General features: G+C 41.9%; 1 protein-coding gene across 1 annotated transcript in view; it reads left to right on the forward strand.

Annotated features, from left to right (window-relative positions):
• The window catches only part of PGM2 (phosphoglucomutase 2), a 35,050-nt gene extending 28,559 nt beyond the window's left edge, over positions 1-6,491 (forward strand). The window contains exon 14 of the mRNA XM_059382287.1: positions 5,729-6,491. Coding sequence (XP_059238270.1) covers positions 5,729-5,831 — 103 coding nt within the window. The 3' untranslated portion in view covers positions 5,832-6,491. The remainder of the gene's footprint in view (positions 1-5,728) is intronic.
• Positions 6,492-27,012: the final 20,521 nt, after the last annotated feature.

Raw genomic sequence — 27,012 nt, forward strand, 5'->3', positions numbered from 1 at the left:
GCTGCCACCACCACCTCTCTTACTTGCGCCACTGTGCACGGGCTTTCTCTCTCTCTCTCTCAAATAAATAAAAGAAAATCTTAAAAAGAATTAAGGGATGCTATTTTAAAAAGAAAGAAAATGTCAACCACATAATGCAATTTGAAATTTCCTACTAGACACATTTTTTTTGAAGATTCTATTTGTTTGACAGAGAGAGATACCCAAGACAGGAAACACCAGCAGGGGGAGTGGGAGAGGGAGAAGCAGGCTTCCTGCTGATGTGGGGCTTGATCCCAGGACCCCAAGATCATGGTGACCTGAGCTTAAGGCAGATGCTTAACAACTGAGCCACCAGGTGTCCCTAGACACATTTTTCAAATAGCAAAAAGAATCGGTTAAAATTAATTTAGTAATTTATTCTACTTTATTTAATATATGAAAATATTGTTATACCATATATAATTTATATAAAAATTATTAATGAGATATTTTACTTTTTTCACACTGCCTTCCGAATCCATTTAGGATTTTACACTTACCACATATCTCAATTAAAATGCTAGATATTTTTAGAAATACTTGTTCCAGGGGCACCTGGATAGCTCAGTCATTGGGCATCTGCCTTCGGCTCAGGTTATGATCTTGGGGTCCCGGGATCGAGCCCCACATTGGGCTCCCTGCTCAGTGGGAAGCCTGCTTCTCCCTCTCCCACTCCCCCTGCTTGTGTTCCCTCTCTCGCTGTGTCTTTCTCTGTCAAATAAAGAAAAAGAATCTTTAAAAATATGTAAATAAGTAAATAAATAAATACATACGTACATGCCTAAATACATAAATAAGATCTTTAAAAAGAGAGAGAGAGAAATACTTGAACAGCACAGGTTTGAACTGTGTGGGTCCACTTATACATGGATTTTCTTTTTGATAAATACAGTATAATACTACAAATGTATATTCCCTTCCTTATTATTTTCTTAATAACACTTTCTTTAGTTTATTGTAAGAATACATTGTATGGTACATGTAAGAAACATAATACTTGTCAACTGACTTTTTTTTTTTTTTAAAGATTTTATTTACTTGACAGAGATCACAAGTAGGCCCAGAGGCAGGCAGAGAGAGAGGAGAGAGAGGGGGAGGCAGGCTCCCTACTGAGCAGAGAGCCCGATGCGGGGCTCCATCCCAGGACCCTGAAATCATGACCTGAGCTGAAGACAGAGGCTTTAACCCACTGAGCCACCCAGGCATCTCTCAACTGACTTTAAAAAAGATTTTATTTATTTGTCAGAGAGAGAGAGAGAGAGAGAGAGAGAGAGAGAAACAGAGCCAAGCAGGGGGACCTGCAGGCAGAGGGAGAAGCAGACTCCCCATGGGGCAAGGAGCCAAATAGAGGACTCCATCCCAGGACCCTGGGATCATGACCTGAGCTGTAGGCAGACGCTTAACTAGCAGAGCCACCCAGGCATCCTGTCAATTAACTATTTATGTTACATGAAAAGCAGGGGTTTTGGTCAACAGAAGGCTAATAGCTGACTTTTGGGGGAGTCGAGTTATACATGGATGTTTGACTGCATGGAGGGGGTGTCATTAACTCCCTGACTCCCAAGCTATTGAAGTGTCAAATGTATAATCATTTCATAAAATTTACAGTTGAAAAAGGAGATTTTGATACGTAAGTTGTTCACACATACTCAAATTTTCCAAAAACTGAATTAAATGTCGGGGTTTTTAATTTGCATTTCCACTGATTAGACTTACTGATGTTAACAGTTCAGTTCCTGGGTCGCACTAGCCGCATTTCCAGCCCTCAGTACTGCCAGTGGGGAAGATGGGGCTAAACAGTTGTTAGGACATTTACACATCAAAGCTTTGCTCAATGAAGAGTTGCTGTGGTCTTGGGAAGCAAATTTGCAGTCTTTGGAAATAAACGCAGAAGTTTTAGCAGATTAAATGTATCAAATTTGGTGCGCCTGGTTGGCTCAGTGGGTTTGTTAAAGCCTCTGCCTTCGGCTCAGGTCATGATCCCAGAGTCCTGTGATCGAGCCCTGAGTCGGGCTCTCTGCTAAGTGGGAGCCTGCTTCCCCCTCTCTCTCCCTGCCTCTCTGCCTACTTGTGATCTCTGTCAAATAAATAAAATCTTTAAAAAAATTAAAAAAATAAAATAAATGTAGCAAATTTGAGAGGCAGGAACAGAACTGTGAGCCTTATGTTTGGTTAAGCCTCTGCCTTCGGCTCCAGTCATGATCCCAGGGTCCTGGGATCAAGTCCCGCATCAGGCTCTCTGCTCAACAGGGAGCCTGCTTCTCTCTCTGCCTCTGCCTGCCACTCTGCCTGCTTGTGCACTCTCTAGCTCTCTCTCTCTCTCTCTGACAAATAAATAAATAAGTAAATAAATCTTAAAAAAAAAAAAAGAATTGTGAGCCTTAGATTTTCCTTGGGCAGGAAGAAAGGATTGCTGATAGCAAAGAAAGAAATACTAAAATGAAACAAAACTATGAAACATGGACGCAGGAACTCGGAATATTGCCCACTTTATCGTCCACATCCACATGGGCCCTGCATCTTCTTCTAAATAAGAGCTCCAGTCCAACCGTCAGAGTCATGGTTATGGCTTTTAAATACCATAGCACCCAAGTATATCTAAGAAGCCATAGACTGTGTCCTATATTTTGCTACCAAGTCCCATTCAGAACCTTTTCATGGGGGTGCCTGTGTGGCTCAGTTGTTAAGCGGCTGCCTTCAGCTCAGGTCATGATCCTAGGGTCCTGGGATCAAGTCCTGCATCGGGCTCCCTGCTTGGCCAGAAGCCTGCTTCTCCCTCTCCTACTCCCCCAGTTTGTGTTCCCTCTCTTGCTGTGTCTCTCTCTGTCAAAAAAATAAAAACAAACAAGCAAACAAAAAAATCTTTTTGTGCTGCCAGGACAAAAACTCAGCTGGTAAGCCTCTTGAAGAAACACGTAAAATAGCTCATTTTCTAAGCATTCTGGATAACCAAGATTTTAGTGTAATATTTGCTGGTGTCAGTGTTCCTGTGTGTGTTACATGTGAAGCTGTTTGCAACTCTTGAGCATGGGGTTTCCCGTAGACATTGCTTTGTAACTCTCCTTCTCATTGTTTTGGAAACAAAGGAACAATAGTCCAACTTAAAGATCCATTTTCTCTCTGTATTTGGCCCTTCCTTGTCATTACTCTGTGAAAATATAATAATTTAGAAACTGTATAATAACAATACTATTTAATACTGTAGAGTATTATTTAGTATTAAATAAATTGTATTAATAATACAATACTGTATTTTACAGTTTTCAGATGGGGTATTAGGTGGCTTTAACTTCAAATATAAGTTTACAAATTACTGAAAATGTTTTTGAAAAAAATGTCCTTTTATTATATTCATCGAAATGCTGCTCCAATTTATAATAGGGCCATTGGGCACTCGGCCAGTCACCGATATGCTTCAGGTCACCAGCATACCCAACACAAAGCAGCAATAAAGCCACAGCTGTGTTTCCTGATTTTCTGACCACTTTAATAACTTTAAGATTCTTAGTATATTTTATATTCTAGAGAATGGAAATCCTTTCCAAATTTAAGTCCTGCTTTTACAGAATATTTTTTTTGTTTTGTAGATGTCTTTTGTCCAACTTTGTATTTTAAGAAAATTTCAATGAATACCCACATCCCTTTCACTTAGACCAAAGGTTGGCGAACTTCTGGAAGGAGCCAGATGGTAAACGTTTGAGAGTTTGTGAGCCCTATGGTCGCACTCCTCCCCTCTGCTATTGCTCAAAAGCAAAACGAAGTTATATACATAATGGAATAGGTGTGACTGTGTTCCAATAAATCTTTATTTACACAATTTATTTATAAAAATGGGCTGTCAACAGGTCGCCAGACAGAGCTAGCCTGCTTTGACCTAGACTCAGCCATTGCTAACGTTTTGCAATATCCGCTGCCTCTCACAGTGTATTGTATGTGCTGGTTTGGGTTTTTTTGTTTGTTTGTTTGTTTGTTTTCCTTTCTTTCTCTGAGCCATCAGAAAATAAGTTGCAAACCTCAATACATACACAATTCCCAAGAACAAGGACACTCTGTTACTGTCTCACGGTTTATATACCAATCAGGCAAGGTTCTAACAAACAAAACCAGTAGGAGATAAATACATTTATATATTTGTATTTGTATATTCACTGGTGAGTTTAATTTTAGATATATTGTTAGGGAAAAAACAACAACAACAACAAACCAGTAAGGATTGGTTATGTGCCTTCCTGAGAAAGGTTGTTATCTTCAAAACACATTTATGGAAAAGGAAATAATGACCTGTGTGATTCATATGTATTTATGAAGCCTAATTACTTTATATGTCACCTGTGGGGGTAAAAATAATTTTAAGGATAGCTACATTTATTGGGTTTTCGGGCCAGGTTCTGTGCTAATTGCTTTATATAATTTATCTCAATCTACACAACACCTCTCTTGAGAAAATTAAGTCTTTATCCCAATTTTACAGATGAGACAGCTGGGCCTTGGAGAGGCGAAGCCACTCGCTGGAGGGCATACGGCTGGTGGTAGAGACAGAATTAATGCCTACAATAAAATGGGTTGTTTCAGCTGTACTGGGCAGCCGTGGCAATATAAAAATGATCTTAACTCATTCCAAGAATTTCGATTTCCATTAAAATAAAATTGCATATATTGAAGACAGCCAAGTATGAAGTCATACAAGTTTGAGCTAGGATTTGGTTTTTTAAATTCAGCTTTTTGGTTTCAAGTACTTACAGTAAACACCCAGCACTAGTAACCTCACACTAACGTGAACGGCTGGAAACCTGTCTAATCACAAATTTATTTTATTATTTCCTATCTTCAGTTGTTTGCATTTATTTTATTATTTTTTTAAAGATTTTATTTATTTATTTGACAGAGAGAGAGACATCACAAGTAGACAGAGAGGCAGGCAGAGAGAGGGGGTGAAGCCGCTCCCTGCTAAGCAGAGAGCCTGATGTGGGACTCGATCCCAGGACCCTGAGATCATGACCCGAGCCAAAGGCAGAGGCTTAACCCACTGAGCCACCCAGATGCCCCAGTTGTTCGCATTTAAATGAATGTTTTCCGTATGCTTGAAACTGTCATTCCTTAGAGGGATATAGTTCCCTAGATTTTTGTGTAGACTTTGGTTGTGACCCTTTTGTTCTAGAGGTAGAATAGAAAAGATTAAAATGGGGGAAGGGTTCTGAGTTCCTGTGATCAGCAGGCCCGCTAGGAGGCTCCCATTCTCTGTACCGTCTAGGAAGGCCTTGCAGACCGGCTGCTGCTTCGCTTCCAGGAGTTTGAAGGCAAACTGGATGAGGAGCGTTCCTGTCCTGGGAGGGTGGGAACAGACCGGTCATTTGTAAAAGTTTAACAGGATCAAATGACAGCTGAGGTCATAAAAGTTTTCTTTGCACAATTAGGTACAGAGGACGCTAGAGCAAAAAACTCTGTTTCTTAAAAATTCTTATTTGTTTATTTTAGAGGCCTTGGGAAAACCTTGGGGGAAAGAATGGATATCGTCTCATGGGAGTTTTTTTTATTTTTTTGTCCAACTCAACAGATGCGTTCCCATGCTTCAGACACCGGGGTTCTGTTTTGTCTGATCGAGCCCTCCTCTTAAGGGTAGTTTCAGTGTTGCTTGACCGATGCGGGGAGAACCTCAAATATTCTTTGGAATAATGCACTGATCTGGAATTTCTCCCTTATTTTCCAGTGATCCTGAGCAGCTGAAGAAGGAATTAAATGAACTAGTCAGTGCTATTGAAGAACATTTTTTCCAGCCACAAAAGTACAACCTGCAACCAAAAGCAGAGTGAAATATTTCAGCCTTGGACATAATTAGAATTCGCTCAGCAGTGTTTTTGAGAACCAAATGACTTAAACAATTGCTACAAGTATTTATATATTTTTAATAGCCCTACATTCCTCATTGTTCTATTTTTGACCTTTAAGATGAATCAAGAAAAGATGGCCAGATGTAGCTAACTGAATTCCTATTGAATGGTGGAGACTAGAATTTTCTGAATTCAAAAATGAAGATTGAAAAAATGACCAACTTTTAAAAATATACTGTAACTAATATGCCTTAATCAGAATAAATAACCAGTGTATCTACTCTGTAGTGCCAGAAAGCCTATACAATTTCTAAATTCTGGGCTGTCCATATTATAGGATAACCACTTTTTAGGTATATGTATTTTTACATCTCTGTCAGTTGCTTATAAGGTAAAATATAAGAAGTAAATGTCATGTTCATGTGTAGGGAGCCTAAAGTGGAGGAATTTATAAGAACCTATAAATTGGAGCAAAAGATACTTCACAAAGATGTATTTTTTTGACCTAAAACTTTTTGGTTCTAATACTACATCATTATACATTATATATGTGCTAGAAAAAAACAGCCTAACCATCTTTGTTCTGGGTATTAACATTCATCTCTTCAAAACTTGAATTAAAAAATTGGTTTTTTGAAACTGCGAAGTGCTTTACTGTATAGTTGTTTGCTTTGGTTTACATTCATGGAATTTTTGGTACTAAGGCAGCAAAGACTATAAGCACTAACTATTTACCTGATTTGGGTTTTTTGCCTTGTTCATATGTGATTAAAACCTAAAACCATTAGATTGCTTTTTCCAGGTTTGTATAACATGTGTCTTCTCCCTTCCTCATAACTGGTGGCCTTAAAACCATCCACAGTGACCCCCTTTGAGTACCCTGAGTCAGGATCACACTGTTCTTTGTATACTTCATGTACTTTATGTGGTTTTTCTATTTTTCAAGCAAATCATTGCCTGTTATAATTAAGCAATTTTAGTTTTAGAACAATGAAAAATTACAATCTGATAGGCAAACGTCTTTCTAAAGTCAGGGAGAAAAATGTTTTTATGTCTGAGGGATACATAGTTTGTGCCGTTTCAGAGAACTCCTTTTTTAAAGATTTTTATTTATTTTGGAGGTGCCTGGGTGGCTAAGTTGTTAAGTGTCTGCTTTCAGCTCAGGTCGTGTGATCCCAGGACCCTGGGATTGAGCCCCACATCAGGCTCCTTGCTCAGCGGGGAGCCTGCTTCTCCCTCTGTTTGTGCTCTCTCTCTCTCTCTCTGCCAAATAAATAAAATCTTAAGAAAAAAAGATTTTATTTATTTGAGAGAGAGCAAGAGCGAGCACAAGCATGGGGAAGCAGGCAGAGGGAAAAGCAGGCTCCCCACTAAGCAGGGAGCCCAGACATAGGACTCGATCCCAGACACCCCCCCTTCAAAGAACTCTGAAATCTACAATATTCGATATAGTTTGTCAGCTGCTTCATTGGAGAAGCTGTGTGTATTTTTGTTTTATAATGTTTTCTAGTCTCAAACTATACTCTAGAAATAAGCAATGTCAGATCTGTATCCTCTCCACAGATCTGGGAGCATATAAACTATATCCCAGTTTGTTACTGGAAATATGAAGGTGGTGGAGACCCACCAGGCTGTGGGGATGCTCACAGGCTAACTGGAGGGCTAGTGAGTAACTGGATGCTCACAAGTTCCCTAACAGAGTTATTTGCAGAGTGCTGAGCATTCAGAAGTATGAGACAGGGATCTGTTCTGCCAGAGAAAGCTTCACGGAAGAGAGCTGAATGACCACTTTGCCTTTGGGGATGAGCCATTCATAGGAGCAGGTGATTCAGTTGGACCTGGAGAAGATCCCCAACTCTGTTTCTCACTTGTACTTCTAAGAAAGAACACATCGTGTACACTCACTGAATAGTCCGTGAGTTTTTGTGTTTTTATGGGATGGCAGGCAGCATAACGTGTAGTGCATAAAGCTTGCAGCATAAGACCCCTGGGATCTAATCATGGTCTTCTGTGAGCCATCTTTGTGACCTGGGTGAAGTCGCTTACCCTCTCGAAGTCTAAATTTTGTTATTCTTGTAAAAGACTTTTTTTTTTTTTAGAGTAGTTCTAGGTTCCCAGCAAAAATGAGAGGAAGGTGTAGAAATATCCTAGATCCTCCCTACTCTCCCTACCACCGAGGTAGCCTCTTCCATGATCAACATCCCCACTGGAGTGTACCTTTGTTATAACTAATGAAGCAAGCGACATGGACAATTTGTCACCCAGCCTGCAGAGACAAAAGATCATTGCTGCGGGGAGGGGGGGCGGTCAGGGACAGGGTGGGGAGCGGTGAATTGGGGGAGCACAGAGGGTTTTTAGGAAAGTGGAAATACTCTGTAGGGTACTATAATGGAGAATACATGTCATTATATGTTTGCCCAAGTCCATAGAATGGACAACACCAAGAAGGACCCCTCATGTAGCCCATGGACTTTGGGTGATAATTGTGTCCGTTTTTAAACAGAAAGATTTTGCTAAATGATCTCAAGGTCATTTCATTCCTCAAGTCTTCAACTTATGTGGAAAATACGTAAAGGACAACAGCAACGATAAATCACTGGCAGTTCTCTTGGCAGAATGCATGACTCGTCCTCTCACAGGACTCACAAGATCTAATGTTGGAGATCAGGGGGCAAACGCTTGGTACCGAAGACGGGGTAGGCAGCCTGGTGTTCATACCCCGCCTGGCCTTGCAGCCTGGGGGGTGTGAGCTGGAAACCCTGAAACCCGGGACAAGCAAGGCTGAACCCCATGGCCGGCAGTGCTGGGAAATGTTTTGTAGGAGAGAAAGGGGAAGATCAGGACTGAGCACCATCCCAGCCATGCCCTCTGTCTCTAAGAGCTGCGCGTGCCAGGGGAAGGTGGTCCTATATGAGTGGAGACCTGGCACCGTCTTCTCTTGGTGTCCCTGAAAGAAGAGATCCCGTTGAGTGTAAGAGACTGCCTTGCAGGAGGAAAAGCTGGACAACTTTTTTTTCTTTTTCTTTTTCTTTTTTCTTTTTTTGTGGTCTATGAAATAACAGCTGTTACTCCTTAAGGAAAAATGGGAGGGCCTTTTTATCTCATCAGTGTACCTCAATCATCATGCTATCATGGGAAAGTATTGTAATTTCATGAAACTGGAAACTCTTGGCTTTAAAAAATAACTGCTTGGGACCACCTGGCTGGCTCCCTCAGAGGAACAGGTGAGTCTTGATTCCAACGTCATGGGTTCAAGCCCCACATTGGGTGTAGAGAGTACTAAAAAAAAAAAAAAAAGTAATAAGTGAACTTAAAAAATAAAAATAAATGCTTTAAGTGATGGAATGAACGTGTATGTCCTACTCTGGAGGGATTTTGAAAGGACGACATCTAACTCATGTTTACAATTTCTGTTTTCAAAGACCAAACCCTATTTGTGCGTTCATTCATGTGTTCCCTGAGCGATTTGTACATTCATTCGTATGTTCACTGTGTCCTGTTGGAATCCTGCTACGAGCCAGCCACTTTCCAGATATTGGGAATAACCCGCTGCCCCCACCTCAGCCTAGTGGGGGAAATACACTCGCGCAGCTCACGGAGGTTCAGCATAGTCCTGCCATCACGGACGGTCCCCAACGTGGGCAAGCACATGTTGTTCCAACCGTGACGCCCCCTTTCGGACTCTCCTTTCTCGGGACAACCAAATTCAAATCCCTAACGTTTTTGTTCAAAACACTTTGACTCTGGGAGGCTCTTGGCTTGTCATTTCCCTGTGCCCTCCCATCGGTCCATCCTCACTCCAAGCAGAGTTGCGTAGAGCAGCGACTGAAAGCAAGATGCCACACTCCAAGGCAGGGGAGAGAACGTGGAAGATACCATCACTCTCTTCAGCTCCTCCGTGAAAACTCAGTGCAGTCAGTTCTGGGGTTCGCTGGAGGAGAAAGGCAGCTGTCTGGAGAGGGGAGAGCCTCTGGCTGACCGTCCAGCGCGAGTGCGTGGGCACCAGGTTGGAGAGCAGTGTTGGGGGGCCAGGTATCTTCCTTCCTGGCTCCCCTCTGTCAGTCCTTGAAAATATACAAGGAAGAACAATGCTGTTTCTCTGTCTCTTCCCGCTCAGGTCCAGTTAAAGGGGCTTCGGTGTTAAAGCCCCAATGTGGTACAGAAGGCAGCCGGGCGCACGGACCCAAGAGCACATTCCGGGTCTAAGTAGCTCTTGAACCATTTCAAAATAGTGCCCGTGAAACTGCCAGCAGGAAGTCTGGGTTGCAGTTCAGAGATGATGAGCCTGATTGTGTCCTCAAAATACCTTGTTTGGAATTATTTAATTGTAACCCCCCCAAAAAATGTTTTAAGGGACACCTGGGTGGCTCAGTAACTTAAGCATCTGCCTGCTTTTTGCTCAGGTCATGATCCCAGGGTCCTGGGATCCAGTCCCACCTAGGGCTCCCTCCTCAGCATAGAGCCTGCTTCTCCCTCTGCCTCTGCTGCTCCCCCTGCTTGTGCTTGTTCTTTCTTTGTCAAGTAAACAAAATCTTTAAAAAACAAAAAAACTATTTTAAGGAGAGTGAAATGCAGCTCATCTCTCTAATAAATGGTCCTATCACGGAGTGAAATGAATGTAGGGGCGCCTGGGTGGCTCAGTCAGTTAAGCGCCTGCCTTTGGCTCAGGTCATGATCCCAGGATCATGGGATCAAGCCCCATATCTGGCTCCCTGCTTGGTGGGAAGCCTGCTTCTCCCTCTCCCACTCCTCCTGCTTGTGTTCCCTCTCTCACGTGTCTCTGTCAAATGAATAAATAAAAAATCTTAAAGAAAGAAAGAAATGAATGTAAACTTCAGGTGGAAGCTAATTCAGCTGGTTTCCTTTTTTGTTTTTTTCCTTCCAAACCCTAAGGTGGTTCATTCCCTAGGATGTAATCATGTATTCAGCGCACTCTGGAAGCTTCTCTCTGCTCACAGCTGTAATTGTCCTAAGTATAGGACTCCAGACCTCTCCCGGTTCCACCCCTTGGTTACCACCTGCCCACTTAGACTTTCCTCCTCAGATGTCTCAAATTGTACTCAGTGCGGCTCAGCCCCAAATCCGTTTCCCCCTCCGTTCACCGGCTGCACTCCCTCTAATCCACTCAGTGCATCTCCACTTCAAACACCTCTCCAGTCTTCGGTGACTTTAATGCCTGACTGTAACCTGGTCTTTTTACTAAAAACTTATTACAGAGAATTTCAACACATATAATGCCAGACACCTGGGTGGCTCAGTCGGTTAAGATTCTGCCTTCAGCCCAGGTCATGATCCCAGGATCCTGGGATCGAGCCCCGAATCAGGCTCCTTGCTCGGCAGGGAGTCTGCGTCTCCCTCTCCCTCTGCCCCTCTTTCCAGCTCATGCTCTCTCTGGCGCTGCTCTCTCTCTCAAATAAATAAAATCTTCAAAATACTTAAAAAATAGTATAGTGTATCTCTGAGTACCCATCACCCAACTCCACTCACGGCCAGTCCTCCATTCTTGGTCAATCGGTTTACATCCATATCCCCCTCATGTCCCATCCTGCTCCGGAACAATTCTGAAGCCAGTCCCAGACCTGTCTTGCCTCTGCAAATATTTCAGTATGTGTGCATAAAAGATGGGACTCACTTACACCATCCCTGTGTTATTGTCACACCTAAACATGTCCACCATTCCTTAATATCCTCAATTATTCAGTCAGTTTGCCAATCTCTCTACCCTTTGTTTGAACCAGGGTTCCGATAATATTCACTCATTGAATTTGGTAGATGGGGCTTTTCAATCTTTTAATCTATATTCTTCATCTCTTTTTTGTTTCCTTTTTATTTTTATTTTTTAATTTTTTTAAAAGATTTTTCTTTACTTATTTATTTACTTATTTACTTATTCAACAGACAGGGATCCCAAGTAGGCAGAGAGGCAATCAGAGAAAGGGGGAAGCAGGCTCCCCACTGAGCAGAGAGCCCGATGCGGGGCTCAATCCCAGGACCTTGAGATCATGACCTGAGCTGAAGGCAGGGGTTTAACCTACTGGGCGACCCAGGCGCCCCTTGTTTCCTTTTACTAATTTGTTCCCAATGACCAACTCATTTGTCCTGTAGGGGATCCCATTCTTTGGATTTTACTAATCGCCTCCTCAAGGTATATTTAACATATTTCTCTGTGCGCTCCATTTTCTGAGACGTGGTACAGAAGACGGAGAAGCATGATCTATTTCAGATTTGATTTTTTGGCAAGAAGACTTGACAGAAGTGGAGGAGGGGGTGGTACTCGTGCCATCTTGGTTTTCCAAGAGCTGTGGATTGGTTATCACCAGCCAGATTGCCTACTTCTGCTCTGCCCTGCATAATACAAGTAATCAGGTAAATGTAGAAGGGTTCCATTAGGAGGGTTGAATTAATGTATCGAGTGTCACACAGAATGCCACAAGACTGGTGAAGCCCGGCCTCCCAGGGAAGGAGCAGGAGAAGCGGATAAACAATTTTAGCTGGGATTTGTAGCCTATGTCAACCTAATGACAGAGTGCTGCTCTCTGTTCTCTTGGGCTCCACTGGCACAAAGAAAGCGATTTGTCACACCTTTAGGATCTTAGTAATTATTCCTTCTCCCCATCTTCCTCCTTCTCCTTCTCCCCCGTCCTCCCCTCCCCTTTCTTCTTCTCTTCTCCTTCTTCTTCCTTTTTATTTTTTTTTAAGATTTTGTTTATTTATTTGACAGACAGAGATCACAGGTAGGCAGAGAGGCAGGCAGAGAGAGAGAGGGAAGCAGGCTCCCTGCTGAGCAGAGAGCCCGATGCGGGACTCGATCCCAGGACCCTGAGATCATGACCGGAGCCAAAGGCAGAGGCTTTAACCCACTGAGCCACCCAGGAACCCCTCTTTTTTTTTTTTTTTTAAGTAAACTCTGTGCCCAACACAGGACTTGAACTCATGACACCAAGATCAAGGGTTGCATGCTCTACCAACCGAACCAGCCAGACGCCCCGTTCGTGATTTCTCTTAGGAGGTTGCTGGACCTAAAGCTGTTAAATTGGGTCATGTCATATGAAATCCTCCCTGGGCTATGCATCTGTGCAGCAAAGAACAAAAATCAATCTCACAAAGTAAGACATCAAAAGAAAAAAAAAAAAATCCTGAAGGAAGCCTGTGAAGTCACTGAGTTTGGTCAATGTTGTGTTCTATCATGAAGATCACCTTTATCATCAATAACACAAGTAAGATTAAAGGGTTTTTCTGTTTTAAGAATAGCCAGTTACCACCAGAGCCAGAGGTGGGCTAATGAGTGGATACACCTAGAAGGAGAGAGAAACATGGTTGCAGTTGAATGGACTGACCTTGTGGATGAAACAGACCCTGAGCTCGTGGCCAAAGGATACTTCTTATGAGGAAGAATGTCAACTATCACAATGAAGAAAGAAATACTGAACAAACCGCTTCTGAATTTAGAAACTCAAAAGGATAAAGAAGTTGAAATATGGGTTTGCTCACAAACTTTAGCACAGAGACACATTGTTCCGCCTCTGCTTTTCAGTCCCTTACATGAAGGACGTTTAAATTGTTTCCAATTCTTTGCTCATGTAACAGCAATGAATAGCATTGTCTATATGGCATTTTCCCTTTCATTCTGCTATAGGACAAATGCTATCCTAACAGCTAAAACATCTTGTTGAAAGAGTGACACGAAGGGTGCGGGGTGGCTCACTCCGTTTAACATCTGGCTCTTGATTTCAGCCCAGGTCGTGATCTCAGGGTGGTGAGATTGAGCCCTGGGCTGGGCTCCAGGCTGGGTATGAAGCCTGATTAAGATTCTCTCCCTCTCGGGGTGTCTGGGTGGCTCAGTGGGTTAAAGCTTCTGCCTTCTGCTCAGGTCATGATCCCAGGGTCCTGGGATCAAGCCCCACATCGGGCTCTCCGCTCTGCAGGGAGCCTGCTTTCTCCTCTCTCTTTCTCTCTCTGCCTACTTATGATCTTTGTCTGTCAAATAAATGAATAAAATTAAAGAAAAAAATTCTTTCCCTCTCCCTCTGCCCTTCCACCCCTAGCCCCCACATGCATGCATGCTTTCTCTCTCAAAAAAGAAAGAAAGAAAAAAAAAGAAAATAGAATGACATGATTTGATTTTTTGAGAACACTTTCTAAATTGCTAAGTGTTAAGTATTACTGTCATTGGATGAATGAACCTGTTAGATTTATAAACTATGCTTCATGAGTCCCGCATACAGTGTCCGTAGGTCTGTTCTAGATCACTTATCTTTTTGCTGCTCTCATTTGCCCAGATACTGACAGTCACTTTTAAAGAGAAAAAAAAAAAAAATCAATATATCTTACACCCACTACAACCTCTTGGGGTTAAGGTTGTGGACTCCGTAGCAACAACCTGAGTTTCGATTCCAACCCCACGGCTTCCTAACTGTGAGATGTTTCTCAGCATGGCTCACCTCAAGTCCCTTATCTCTAAGGGGGATGAAGCCGAATTATTTTTCAAAGTCACTGTTGACATTTTTCAATTGTCTAGGTCATACAGGACACTCCTGGGTGCTTTGGGAGAAATGGAAGTTTTCAGTAGAAATGTATTAACTATTGGAGAAATCCCACGAAAGACATTAGGCCCCACGGATCGACATGCAGAGGTACCCACGGCTGGTCTTCCCCGGAAAAAAGCTGTTATGGGGACGTGAGACTCGGGCAGGACCTAAGGAAGTGCTGGAAGAAAATACGGGATTAATTCTTTTCCAGCCTCCAAGTGAGAAAGGCCTTTTGACTAAATTTCATGTTAAAAGAAAGGATTGCAAGCTGCCTACATGAAATAAAATCTGTGACAAGCTGGGCAAAAATGTTCGCAATTTCTATCACAAAGGGAAATGTTTGTGATTTCTATCACAAAGGGCTCCTTATATACAAGGAGCCCCCGGGTATCAGTAGCAAAAAAGAGCAACCTTCTAATGGAGACAAGGGGGAAGATAGTTCACAGAAAAGGAAACACGGCTCTTAAGTATTCTTTTTGAAAAGGCTCCAGAGAGTTTGTTTTACCCTCTTTGTTTCCTGTGTCTTTTTAGCTGTATATTCAATTCCGTGTGTGTGTGTGTGTGTGTGTGTGTGTGTGTGTGTGGTTACTCTTAAGATCTTAACGTGTATATTTCCTTAAACATGTCTGAAGTTACTATATCCAGTCTCCACCCAAACTGATAGGGAATTTAATTTTTGCTTAGGTAATATATTTAAATGGAAGAAAATTCAAAGGAATAAAAGGGTATACAGAAAGTGAAATGTCTCGTCTACCAGTACTTATGGTCAGCCAATTCCTATGCATGAAGACAATCACCTTTGCCAGTTTCAAGTTTATTTTTCTAGGGATCTTGTATATAAAAAAATTATGTGATGGATTCTTTCATTTTGATTTATTTTATCTGAATGGTAGGACACTGCACACTCTGTTCTGCATTTTGGGATGTGTGTGTGTGTGTGTGTGTGTGTGTGTGTGTGTTTTACTAAACAATTCTGACAGTGTTTTGTTGTGTTTTGTTTTTTTAAAGTAGGCTCTATGCCCAGTGTGGGACTTGAACTCATGACCACAAGGTCAAGAGTCAAATGCCCTACCAATGGAGCCCGCCAGGCACCCCTGTGAAAGTGTTTTAATGTTTGCAGTGATTCATTCTTCCCCTGTAGATGGAATGTAGGAGAAATCCATGTTCACTGTTATAATCAACTGACATGTTATAGTTGTTAATGCAGAAAAATCTGACTCCATACACAATATATTTATTCTATAATGTATCAAAAATGTATCATTCATTTTCATGGCCAAATAGTATTTCAGTGTATGAACCGAATATTGAGGTTGTTTCTAATTTGCACCCTATCTAACAATGCTGTGCTGAAAACCTTGTCACGTAACATTTTGTGTGTGTCTACAGTAGGACCCACCTAATTTTCAAAACCCATTAAAATAATTATTTATCTAAAGATTTTATTTATTTATTTGACAGACAGAGATCACAGTAGGCAGAGAGGCAAGCAGAGAGAGAGGGAGAAGCAGACTCCCTGCTGAGCAAAGAGCCTGATATGGGGCTTGATCCCAGGACCCTGAGATCATGACCTGAGCTGAAGGCAGAGGCTTTAACCCACTGAGCCACCCAGGCACCCCAACCCATTGAAATAATTATTATTGAAAATTAATGCTTACACAAATTCACTAACCTATTTGCTATTATGATTCATGCATCCCACCCCTTCTTGCTGAAGCATTATATATATATATATATATATTTTTTTTTTTTGTAAAAATTTATTTATTTGCTTGAGTGGGGAAAGGCAGAGGGAGAAGGAGAGAGAAACTGAAGCAGACTCCCTGCTGAGCTCAGAGTCCAAGGTGGGGTTCGACATGGGGCTGGATCCCATGATGCCAAGATCACCACATGAGCCAAAACCAGGAGTTAAGAGTCAGGCAACCCAACGACTGCATCACCCAGGTGCCCTGAAGTACATATTTCAGAGGTTGTTTTAGTCTCCACCTGAAAATGTCTTTAGCCAGCTTCATCTGTTAATAATGGTTCTGCTGGGTAATGGACTCTAAGTTGATGTTTATTTTCCCTGGCAGTTCGAAGTCTCCATAGAATTATTTCTTGGCCCTTCCTGTTTCTGTTCATTTAGCTATAATCCCTTTGTCAATAACTTTTCCCCCTGTTCTCTGATTGCTTTTTTTTTAAGCACTTTTAATAAAGTGTAGTATACATAGAAGAAAATGCACAAAATCTTACGTGTACAGCTCAGTGACCTCTGATAAGCACACAACAATGTACCCATGAAGGTGTAAAACATGTTCAGTATCTCAAAGGGAACCCTCATGCCCTTTACAGCTAGAACCTTCCCTCACCCCACAGAGACCACCGCTGTTTGAACAGCCTAGAGCATAGGTTAATTTGGTCCGTTCTTGAACTTCAAGGATGTGGGGTGGTATCTTTTGCTCACTATTGATTGCTTGTAAGACTTCGTTTTGTGCTTGGTGATTTGTAGTTTCATTATGATTTTAGAAACACACGTATTGCTTTCCATTTCTTTATGTCTGCGTTGCTGTTTTAGCCATTTCTTCAGGGCTGTCTCCCAGAACACTAATCTGTTAGCTTTCTCTAATCGGACGTCTAACTTTCTCCGGAGGTTCAGCTTTCAATTGTTTTTTCCCCCTAGAAGTCCTATTTGATCTAGTTTTCAAAACTTTCCTTTTCTTTATTATTCCAATCTATACCATGCCATTCTCTTGGTTCCCATTTTTGCTTTTTGAGTTTTTGAAAATAAACTTCAATATGCTTGCTTCAGCGTATTCATCTAAAATTCTAAGGCGATTTCTTCAGTTTGCTGTGCGTGTTGACTGTCTCTTGCAGTGAATGGTTTCCTAGTGTTTTGTGAATTTGCTTGTTATTATTTTCAACAAAAGTTCATTTTTTAGTTTTTTGTTTTGTTTTGTCCCTTGTGGCCTACTTTGTAGAAACGTGATTACCAGGCTATTCTGTATTTACTTCTGCAAGGTCCCAGGGTGTTCTCTGTTTTGTTGCTATTGTTCCTGCTGTATTTTTTTGCTTTTGAAGCTATTTTTGTTGTTGATTTCCAGTTTCCCTTTATTTTTTTTTATTCTTATGTGATTTTATTTTTAAGTAGACTTAACACTCAATGTGGGGCTTAAACCTACAAACCTGAGATCGAGAGACACACGCTTCACCAACTGAGCCAATCAGGCCCACCTGTGCATTCTCTTTAATTGTAAATTGTTGGGCATTTTACCCAGCTCAGTCAGGTAGGTGTCTGCCTTCAGCTCAGGTCATGATCCTGGTGTCCCAGAATCGAGACCTGCATCAGGCTCCCTGCTCAGCTTGGAGGCTGCTTCTTCCTCTGCCCCTCACCCTGCTCATGCTCAATCTCTCAAATACATAAATAAGTTAAAAAAAATAAATAAACTGATCATTGCTTTGCATGCCTACAACTACAGTTATTAATTAGTTGTAAGATATTGTTTATAGGTGGTGGTAAAGACTATTTTTTTGTTGTTTAAGAGAATGTTTTTAAATGATTTGGATAAATTTATTTCTAGCAGCAGTCTATACAAGACAACTACACAAATTGATTTTAATATTCATATGGAAGAGTAAAGGGCCACAAGAAGCTAATACTGAAGAAGCATAGATATTGGGGAACAAAGCTCATTGGTCTCTTGCATGTCTGCACGTCTAGGCACAGGCACTGACAGGTTTTTCCTTTTTTTGAACTGTCTTCCAGGATGTTTGCATAGAAAATAGCTTTAAAAGAGAGAGATAATGTCTCCCTCCAGTGCAGGGGGCAGATTCAGATGTACAGGATATTTAGGAGATGTCTCTCTCTGGGTCAAAGGATGGGCAGCTTTGTTAGCACCCCCCATCAAAAGTCTGGGGTTTCCTTTTTTTAAGGTTTTACTTTTGAGTAATCCCTACAACTAACAAGGGGCTCGAATTTACAACCCTGACAACAAGAATTGCACGCTTCACTGACCGAGCCAGCCAGGCCCCCCAAGTTTGGGGTCTCCTCATCTTGGGCTCATCAGTGTGATAGGTACAGCATTGATTTCAGCTCGTCTGTGTCCCCCATGGGACTCAGGAACAAGGGTAGCTGAGGGGAATGTGAAACTTCCAGAGTCTATGCATTGAAAGCCCTACATAAAGTCCTTTGCTCCTGACCCACCAGCCTCTCAGGACTTCTGCTTGCATCCATGAAACAGCAACAGGCTTTTTCGCTTGCAAATGAGATAAATTCTCAGACTCTTCAGGTCTTAACAACAAGAGGAGAGGAATTACACCAAGTGTTAAAATTTATTTTAAAGAAATATTAAATAAATCTGGCAGAGAGATAGACAAACCAATGGAAGAAAATAAAAAAGCACGAGTATGTAGAAGACATTGGTATATGACCAACACGGCGTCCTAAGTCTGGAGGGAAAGATTTTTGAGTGAAAAATTCTGGAACAAGTAGCTATCCAAATGGAAAAGCTAAAATGAGATCCTCACCTCAAACCATATCCAAAACCATATCAAGAAGTAAATTGCAGTTGGATTTAAAATCTAAATGTGAACATTTTAAGCACTTTAGAAGAAACCATAGGAGATCGTCTCTATGATATCAGGGTGGAGGAGGATTTCTTAACCTAGAAAAAAAAGCTGAAGCCATTAAGCAAAAGAGCCGATCCTGTTAGAATTTAAAACTTTTGTATAGGGTCACTGGGTGGCTGCGTTGGTTTGGGCTTCTGCTTTCGGCTCAGGTCATGATCCTGGAGTCCTGGGATCGAGTCCTGCATGGGCTCCCTACTGAGCAGGGTATCTGCTTCTCCCTCTGCCCCCCAAACCCCCCCCCACTTGTGCGCTTGCTCTCTCTCTCTCTCTTTCTCTGAGATAAATAATTAAAATCTTAAAAAATATATATACAGAGTTAAAAGATAACATACAATTTGGGAGAAGATATTCACAACTCTTCTAACAATATTAGTGATGAGTTTTTACGTGACTTTTATTAGCTTTGGATTCCTATACTAACTTGCGAGCATGAATACACACCTCATCTGCTGTGGGACTCGGGCTTGGAGTTGTGATTCCGGTCATGAGCTCATTCTCCCCTCAACCCCCTGCCCCGGCCTGTCCCCCCATTCCCCACCCCCACCCACCATGTCAAGCAGACTACAAGCTTCCCTGACCCTGGACCAGGAGTACCTTTGTTTCTAGTTCCCTTTCACAGAAGTACAGTCTTTTCAGGATTCTTGGACACTAAGGCACAAGATAGGACACCATGAATAAGAACAGGAAATTTGAAAAAAAAAAAAAAACCCTATAGAACTTTCTTGGGGTGCCTGCCTGGCTTAGTCCATAGAGCATGAGACTCTTGATCTCAGGGTCATGAACTTGAGCCCCTCCTTGGGTGTAGAGATTACTTAAATAAAAACTTAAAAAAAAATAGACCTTTTTTTGGGGGGGGGGGGTGACAACTGAGTCAGTTCTAACTCCCTGCCTTCTATCAGGCCAGGGCCGTATTTCCAGTGTGTGTGTGTGTGTGTGTGTGAGAGAGAGAGAGAGAGAGAGAGAGAGAAAGAGAGAGAAAGGTCTCAAACTCCTAGCTCTTGAGGCCCCATGTCCTCTCATACCCCCCCCACCCCCCCACCCCCGCCAAGGTCATGGCTTCTCCAGCTCCTGCTTTTCTGCTCTCTTCATTTCACTTTGGAAATGTTTTTTCAACACCTAGGAAGCTTCCTTTTCTTTCTTTGGCGCTCTCTGTATTTTAAAACTTATTGAAGAAATACTTTCTCTAGCTCATAGACATTTCTCTAGCTCATATACATTTCAATTGTGAGTCTTCTCCACACCTGCGCAGCCCACAGGGGGCCAGCATTGCCTCACTCCTGACTGTCCCTTCCCACACACCCCGGGGAACATCCCATTTGAGCCGAACAGGGCTTGAAAGAATTTTGAAAGATTGTTAAATCATTGTTGTTCAATTTTAACTTGGAAAAAAGAAATGGTCTTGTGTTTGGATAAGCTTGCCTGGCAAAATCTTTGCCATTTAGAAGAGAAAATAATGAAAAACAAAACAAAACAAAACAAAAACAAAAAAAAACAGAACTTTTTTTTTTATAGCTATCACTATACTGTTTCTGAAGCAGCCCAGCAGCTAAATTCCTGAAGAATCCCTGAATTCCTGAAGAACTCCAAAAAAAAGACTGGAGTTTGTTTAGTTTTCACCTGAAAGAAATAGTCTAAGATTCACATCCCGTTCTCATAGAAGAGAACACCAATAAGATCCAGAGATGAAGGCAAAGAAGAGAAATTGTAGCCCTGAGTAATAATGATCATCGCGTGCTTTGCTACTTACTAGATTTTGTTCTAACTATTTTACCTTTATTCACGCGCTTAACCCATTGACAACATCGTAAGGTAAGTGCTATTGTTTGCATTCCTGTCTTTCGGGTGAGGACACCCAGAGCAGACAGAAGTCAGTGAAGTAATGCGCCTACATTTCCTTGCCATCCAGTGCTGGTCGGTGCACTGGCTATGGGGTCTTCCTTCACAGGAACATTCAAACTTCAAGGAGCTTCTGGGGTTCTGGAGCAGTAAAGAGGTATTTAACACAGATTCGTGGAGGGAGTCTTGTCACTAATTACAGGAAGACGTGAGCAGTGATGATTGGTGGGTGAGGCAGAGTCCAGGTGTGCGTTTGTGAACATGCCCAGAATTTCAAAGCCCTGGGTGGGTAATGAGACACAAAGAAAATACTGGCTACTTGGAAGAACCTCTCTGCGCTTTGAGAACATCTGTAGGTGTTATCCTAACACACAGCGTGTTAATCTTGGAGAACCTGTGGAATATGGAACAATGGCCAGGAAACGTAGATTTGGAAAACATTACTCACTTGTATAAATTCGCTTTTGCTGCGTAAGAATCAACCCCCCCCCCCCCCCCCCCCCACACACACACGTGAGTGACTTAAGGCAACAGACATTTAATTAGCACAATGTGTGGGATTGGCCATGGGGGCTGGGCCTAGCCTGGCAGTTCTGGCTTAGAGCTGGCTGGACTTGGGTGAGGCTCACTCCTGAGTTTGCAGGGCGAGTGGATAAGAGATGAATAAAGGGATTACCAAAAAGTACTGGGGCTTGGTTAAGGTTGAGTAACTTGGAATTATATGGAAACCTAATCGTTTGTTTTTTTTTTTTTTACTTTTCCTTCTTTCCTTTCTTCCTTCTCTTCCCACCCATCTTCTCCTCCTTTCTTCCTTTCTGTTTTCATCAAATTCTAATTTAATATTGAGGAACAAGGCTGACTTTCTCCTACGAAGGAAATATCCCTAAATAAAGAGCCAAGATAAACCTTAGCCTTTTCCCATTATAAAGTAATACACATTTTTTGTAGATAATGAGAATCATATAAAAATGTAACAGTTCAACCAAAAGAACCACCCCTTGTTCCCATCGGTAGAGTTGATATTAAAGAAGTCGCAAGTGCTTCTGACAAGTTGGGGTGTCTTCTTGGCAGAGAGTAACTCTGTTCCAAACCACTCTACATATATACTCATCATGACCTCAAATTATAGTTGTTATTAGACCTGTGGCCAGATCTTGTTATTTCATGTTATTAAAGAATCATCTATGAACTCGTGCGGGATATGTGGTTTGCAAATGTTTTCTCCCACGCCTTTTTATTTTGTTGCTATTTCCCTTTACTGTCCAGAAGCTTTTGAGTTTGATGAAGTTGTTTTTATGTTTTAAGTGATTGAAAAAAAAACTTAAAAATAAAATAATATTTCATGACCCTTCATAATTTGTGAAACTCACATTTCAGCGTCCATCGCCACTAGAACACAGCTGTATTCGTTTGTGTATGTCCTGTTTATGGTGACTTCTGCACTATAGTGACAGAACTCAAAGTCAAAACAGAGACCAAATGGTCTGCAAAGGCTGAAATATTTATTAAATGCGCCCGAATTTGTTGACCCTGAATTAGAAGAGCATTAACAGTGCCGAGGACAGGGACAAGGTCTCATCTGTCTTTCTGTCACTTCTGTGCCTAGTTCAATCCTGTAGAAAGAATTGCTGATCAACAAAACTCTGCCGGTCAAAAGATTCTACTAAGCCCCTTGTGGTCACATACCTTCCAGTTTAAGAAGCTTGGGACTTTAAATCTTAATTTTTTCTTAATCTTTTCATGCTAATTTTTCTCTAAGCTTCCAATTCAAAGACTCATGGTCCTTTCCCTTGAATGATAGGAGAACTTCAACTTATGTTTTATATTTAGCAACAGGAAAATGAGAAGAGGGCCGAATGTCTCTAGCTCAGCGTTACTGTTAAAGGAAATTACTAAGTGATGAAACGAGCTCCCACTCTGTGCTGTTGCCCAGTGTGAATTATTATGCAATAGAAACAGGGACCAAAAGGAGACTACCCTGCAGCCCATGGCTTCAATATGTGCTGATCAAGGGAACCTTGCTCCTGTTCCATGGATGCTCCTTCTGACTAAAGTGTCAGAGCTGCCTCGTGGAAGTACAGCCCTCCCACAGAACACCTTGCAACAAGGAAGGTTATTCTGAAAGCAAAGGAAATAGCCAGGCTCTTGTGATGTCTCCTGAAAAAACAAAAGCAAAAACAAAACCCTCACATGAGGGTTTTGTCTAAAACGGTAGTTTTAAAAGGTGGTAATATGGTATAGAAAAAAAGAATTGGGCTTGGAAGGAGAATATCTAGGTTAAAATTCCAATCTCCACCCCCCCCCCAGGTTTTCAGCAGAGGAGGGAAAGGTAGAAAGAAACACCCTTGGGTGCTAATGAGAGGATTAAGGAAGAGGAGGCATGCCAATTACAAAGCGCTGTATACTTGCAGATAATACTCAGGGTGGGGATGAATGAGAGCATTTGGTGCAGCAGGGAGCTGGAGATGGGCTAAGCAGGTGCAGGTTGACCTGTTCTTTGCTTTGTATAAACTCCTTCCTTCCTTCCTTCTTTCCTCTCTCTCTGCCTCATCCAAGAAATGATAGAAGGAGTCTTTTTTCTTTTTTACATTTATAAAACGCTTGGGATTTTTAAAAATTATTTATTTATTTGAGAAAGTAAGAGAGAGCATGGGGAGGAGGAACAGAGGGAGAAGAAGAAGCAGGCTCCCCGCAGAGCATGGAGCCCAATGCAGGGACTGAATCCCAGGACCCTGGGATCATGACCTGAGCCGAAGGCAGATGTTGAGCCGACTGAGCCACCCAGGCATCCAAAACCCTTTTGATTTTTATTTATTTTTTAAGGAATCTCTACACTCAGTTGTGTGGCTGGTACTCATGATCCTGAGATCAAGAATCGCATGCTCTATCGACGGAGCCAGCCAGGCACCCCTTGAAGGCATCTTAAATGCATACAAGGCAACAAAAGAAAACTAAAAACAAGTGAACAAGAAAATAGGACTAAAGGAAAAGAAAATAGGTGAGGCTGAATGAAGCTAGGAGTAAGGGAGAAAACCAGTGTTTTTTAGACTTTGGATGTTCTAAACCACTAAAATTTTCCAAAACACTAGGCAAGGATAGAAGGATGCCAGCATATTCTTTTTGCCAGGTAAAGGCATTCACAAACAAAAATAAAGCAAGACAACAAAGGCTCCTACCACTCTCAGCATCATTTCCTAAAAGAAAGACTCTTTTGTTAACACCTACAAAGTGGGAATAACGTGATTTCAGAGTACAAAATAGTCGAATTCAGCATTGTGAGATTATACAGTACATTGTTATTTGCATGTTTTCCTGGATGGATGAAAATACACAAGCTGGCAAAGGCTTAGAAGGGGCATCTGTGAATCAATGACTTCATATACAAAAGGACCTCGATACTCATCAAGCAATGGATCCTAAATCCTACCCATGAGTCAGTTAGTTAGTGCAAGGAGGGAGATAAATCCAGTTGCCAAAGAAAAGTTATTCCTTGTAGAACCCTAAAAGAATTGTTTTCTCCTTAAAAGGACATTGTGTTAGGTATTAAGCTATATCCTCAGACTGAATAGGGCATCTTTATAAAATACATTCCCGTGATTTGGGCAAATAGGATAATGTCAAAATGCAATTTGATAAAAGGAATTTCTTTTAGATACAGTCCAGGCAAACTGCTCTTCACGTGGGTTGACCTGATATGGAAACGGATTTGAGGGGATCCAGATCTAGAGGGCCAACCAGACTGTGTACCATTCAGACGGTTCTCCAAAATGGTACTTTTCTCAGCCCAACTTGAAACAAATACCCTGTGTGGATGAATTCTCAGTTGTTCCATGATTTTACAACCTCTTTATTGTATATCTGGAAATCAGGTCCTCTGTTGATGGTGAAACAACCATTCAGCTCACCTGAAGGGAAGAACTGAACTCTTAGGATAGTTGAGAAAATGGATGAGAGCACAAAAGGTTAAATAGGGGGAAACATGGAAAAGTTTCTGCTCTGAGGGAAGTACTATATAGACAATCAATGAATTCACATATGACATGCATTATTTATTGTTTTCATTCATTCATTCATTCATTCACTCATTCATTCATTCCTTATTTACTGAATGTCTCCTACACGCTATTCTATTGTATACACTGAAGAGACGGCAGGCAGCAGTGAGCAAAGCAGAAAAAATTCTCTGCCCTCATGGGGTTTGGTGGTGGAAGAGGGAACCGTAACAAGATACACAAATGACAAGATACACAAGTAACAACCACAAAATATGTACAAGTAACATATTAGAAAGCAATACATGCTATGGAGAAATATAGATCAAGAAAAGGAGATAAGTCTTGGGGGGGTAGCAGTGGTTTCCATTTTCAAAAATTTGGAGAGAGAAGGCCTCATGGAGAAAATAATATTTTAAACAATAACTTAAGAAGGTAAATTAAGTAAAGCTAATGTGGGTATCTGAAGCAAGAGTACCCTTGGCAGAGAGGATAGTCAAAGGCCCTGGGGCAAGTGTACGCCTGGCAGGGATGAGGAAGAGGAAGGTCAGTGTGTGCAGAGTGACCCAGGGCTGGTAGCAGGCAATGAAGTGCAAAGGTAGTGGTATGGGTTGGGGAAGGGGACAGTCCCATAGGGCTTTACAAACCATTACAATGACTGACCTTTACTCTGGGATATCTGGGAAGCCTTGGAGGGCTCTAAGTAGAGTAGTGATATGGCCCAACTAATAGTTCAGCACCTTCCCTTGGCTGCTGTATTAAACACAGACTGTAGGGTGGTGAGGACAAAAGTAGGGAGACCAGTTAGCCGGCAACTGCATTTTTCTACGTGAGATTACACTTTATGCACCAACAAAGTCGTAACAGCCTTTGGGATTAAATGACGTGGGAATCTTGCAGTGTTGGAGGTTCGGTGGTTCTGCCCATTCAGGTCTTGGGTAAAATCCCCGAGATCCAGGACTTTTACAATTTATGCAGAGAAATCCCCACTGACTCTAGACAAATTCAGATGCCATAACAAAAGGTGACATGCTATCTAACACTTGCGTAGCTTGGTGCTTGGTGTCCAAACCCACAAAACCAGCTCCTGTGGCCAGTGAGAACCCCAAGTAAAGGCTGGATACTGTAGGAAGGCTGTGTAGAACCCCCAAGTAAAGGCTGGATACTGTCGGAAGGCTGTGTGGAACCCTTGCTTGTGTAGAGAGATCAACGATTTAACAAACAGGAGAAGAAGCTGAAAAGGGAAATGGAACCAGTGCCCAGAGTTTAACATGCTTTGTCCATAAAAGGCAATTCGACACTTGACAGAAGCCCTTTTGTTCGCTCTGTAAGTTCACTTCTCATTGCACAGAGATTTATGTTGTCTCCTCCGTGGTAAGCATGAGTCTCCCATGCAGTCCAATTTTTGTTTATTTAAACTGCTGAAATTCCAAGATCCATATTGGTTATCTGTTCGTTTTATTTTATTGTTTACTGTAGTATGTTTTATCATTCTTGTGCCTTGGAGAAAGCAATTACAAGGTTCTTGTATTGTAGGCTAAACCATGTAATGCAATCTCTCATTTGACTTTTTTTTTTTAAATTTTTTATTTCTTTTCAGCGTAATAGTATTCGTTATTTTTGCACCACACCCAATGCTCCATGCAATCCGTGCCTAATACCCACCACCTGGTTCCCCCAACCTCCCCCCCCCCTCTCATTTGACTTCAATCCATTTCCTTGTCAACGAGGATTTTTTTTTTTTTTTTAAGATTTATTCACTTATTGTGAGAGTGCACTTGAGCACACAGGGAGCAGGGCCCAGAGAGAGGGAGAGAGAGAACCGTAAGCAGACTCCCCACTGATGTGGAGCTTGATGTGGGGCTTGATCTCAGGAAGCTGAGATCATGACCTCAGGCAAAACCAAGAGTCCACGCTTGACCAAATGAGCCATAAGCTAATAATTTAATGTGCTATTTTTAGTTACGCCTCTGGTTGGCAGGATTGGGGAATTACCCAGCGTTGCTCCTGCTTCTGCAATGCTGTCTTTTTCCATGTTTCCCATGCTGCTTCCCCATCTCGCTCACTCTCCCACTGAGCTTGTGCCTGCTTCAGGAACCTTCTCCACCTTGGGCTCCAGAAAGCCACTCCCAATCGTGGGAGCAAGCATCCCAAGTGAACCACCTTACTGTCCTAGGGATCTATCCTGTGTAATCTTAATTT

Source organism: Mustela nigripes, chromosome 1, assembly GCF_022355385.1.
Source record: "Mustela nigripes isolate SB6536 chromosome 1, MUSNIG.SB6536, whole genome shotgun sequence".
Classification (NCBI taxonomy): domain Eukaryota; kingdom Metazoa; phylum Chordata; class Mammalia; order Carnivora; family Mustelidae; genus Mustela; species Mustela nigripes.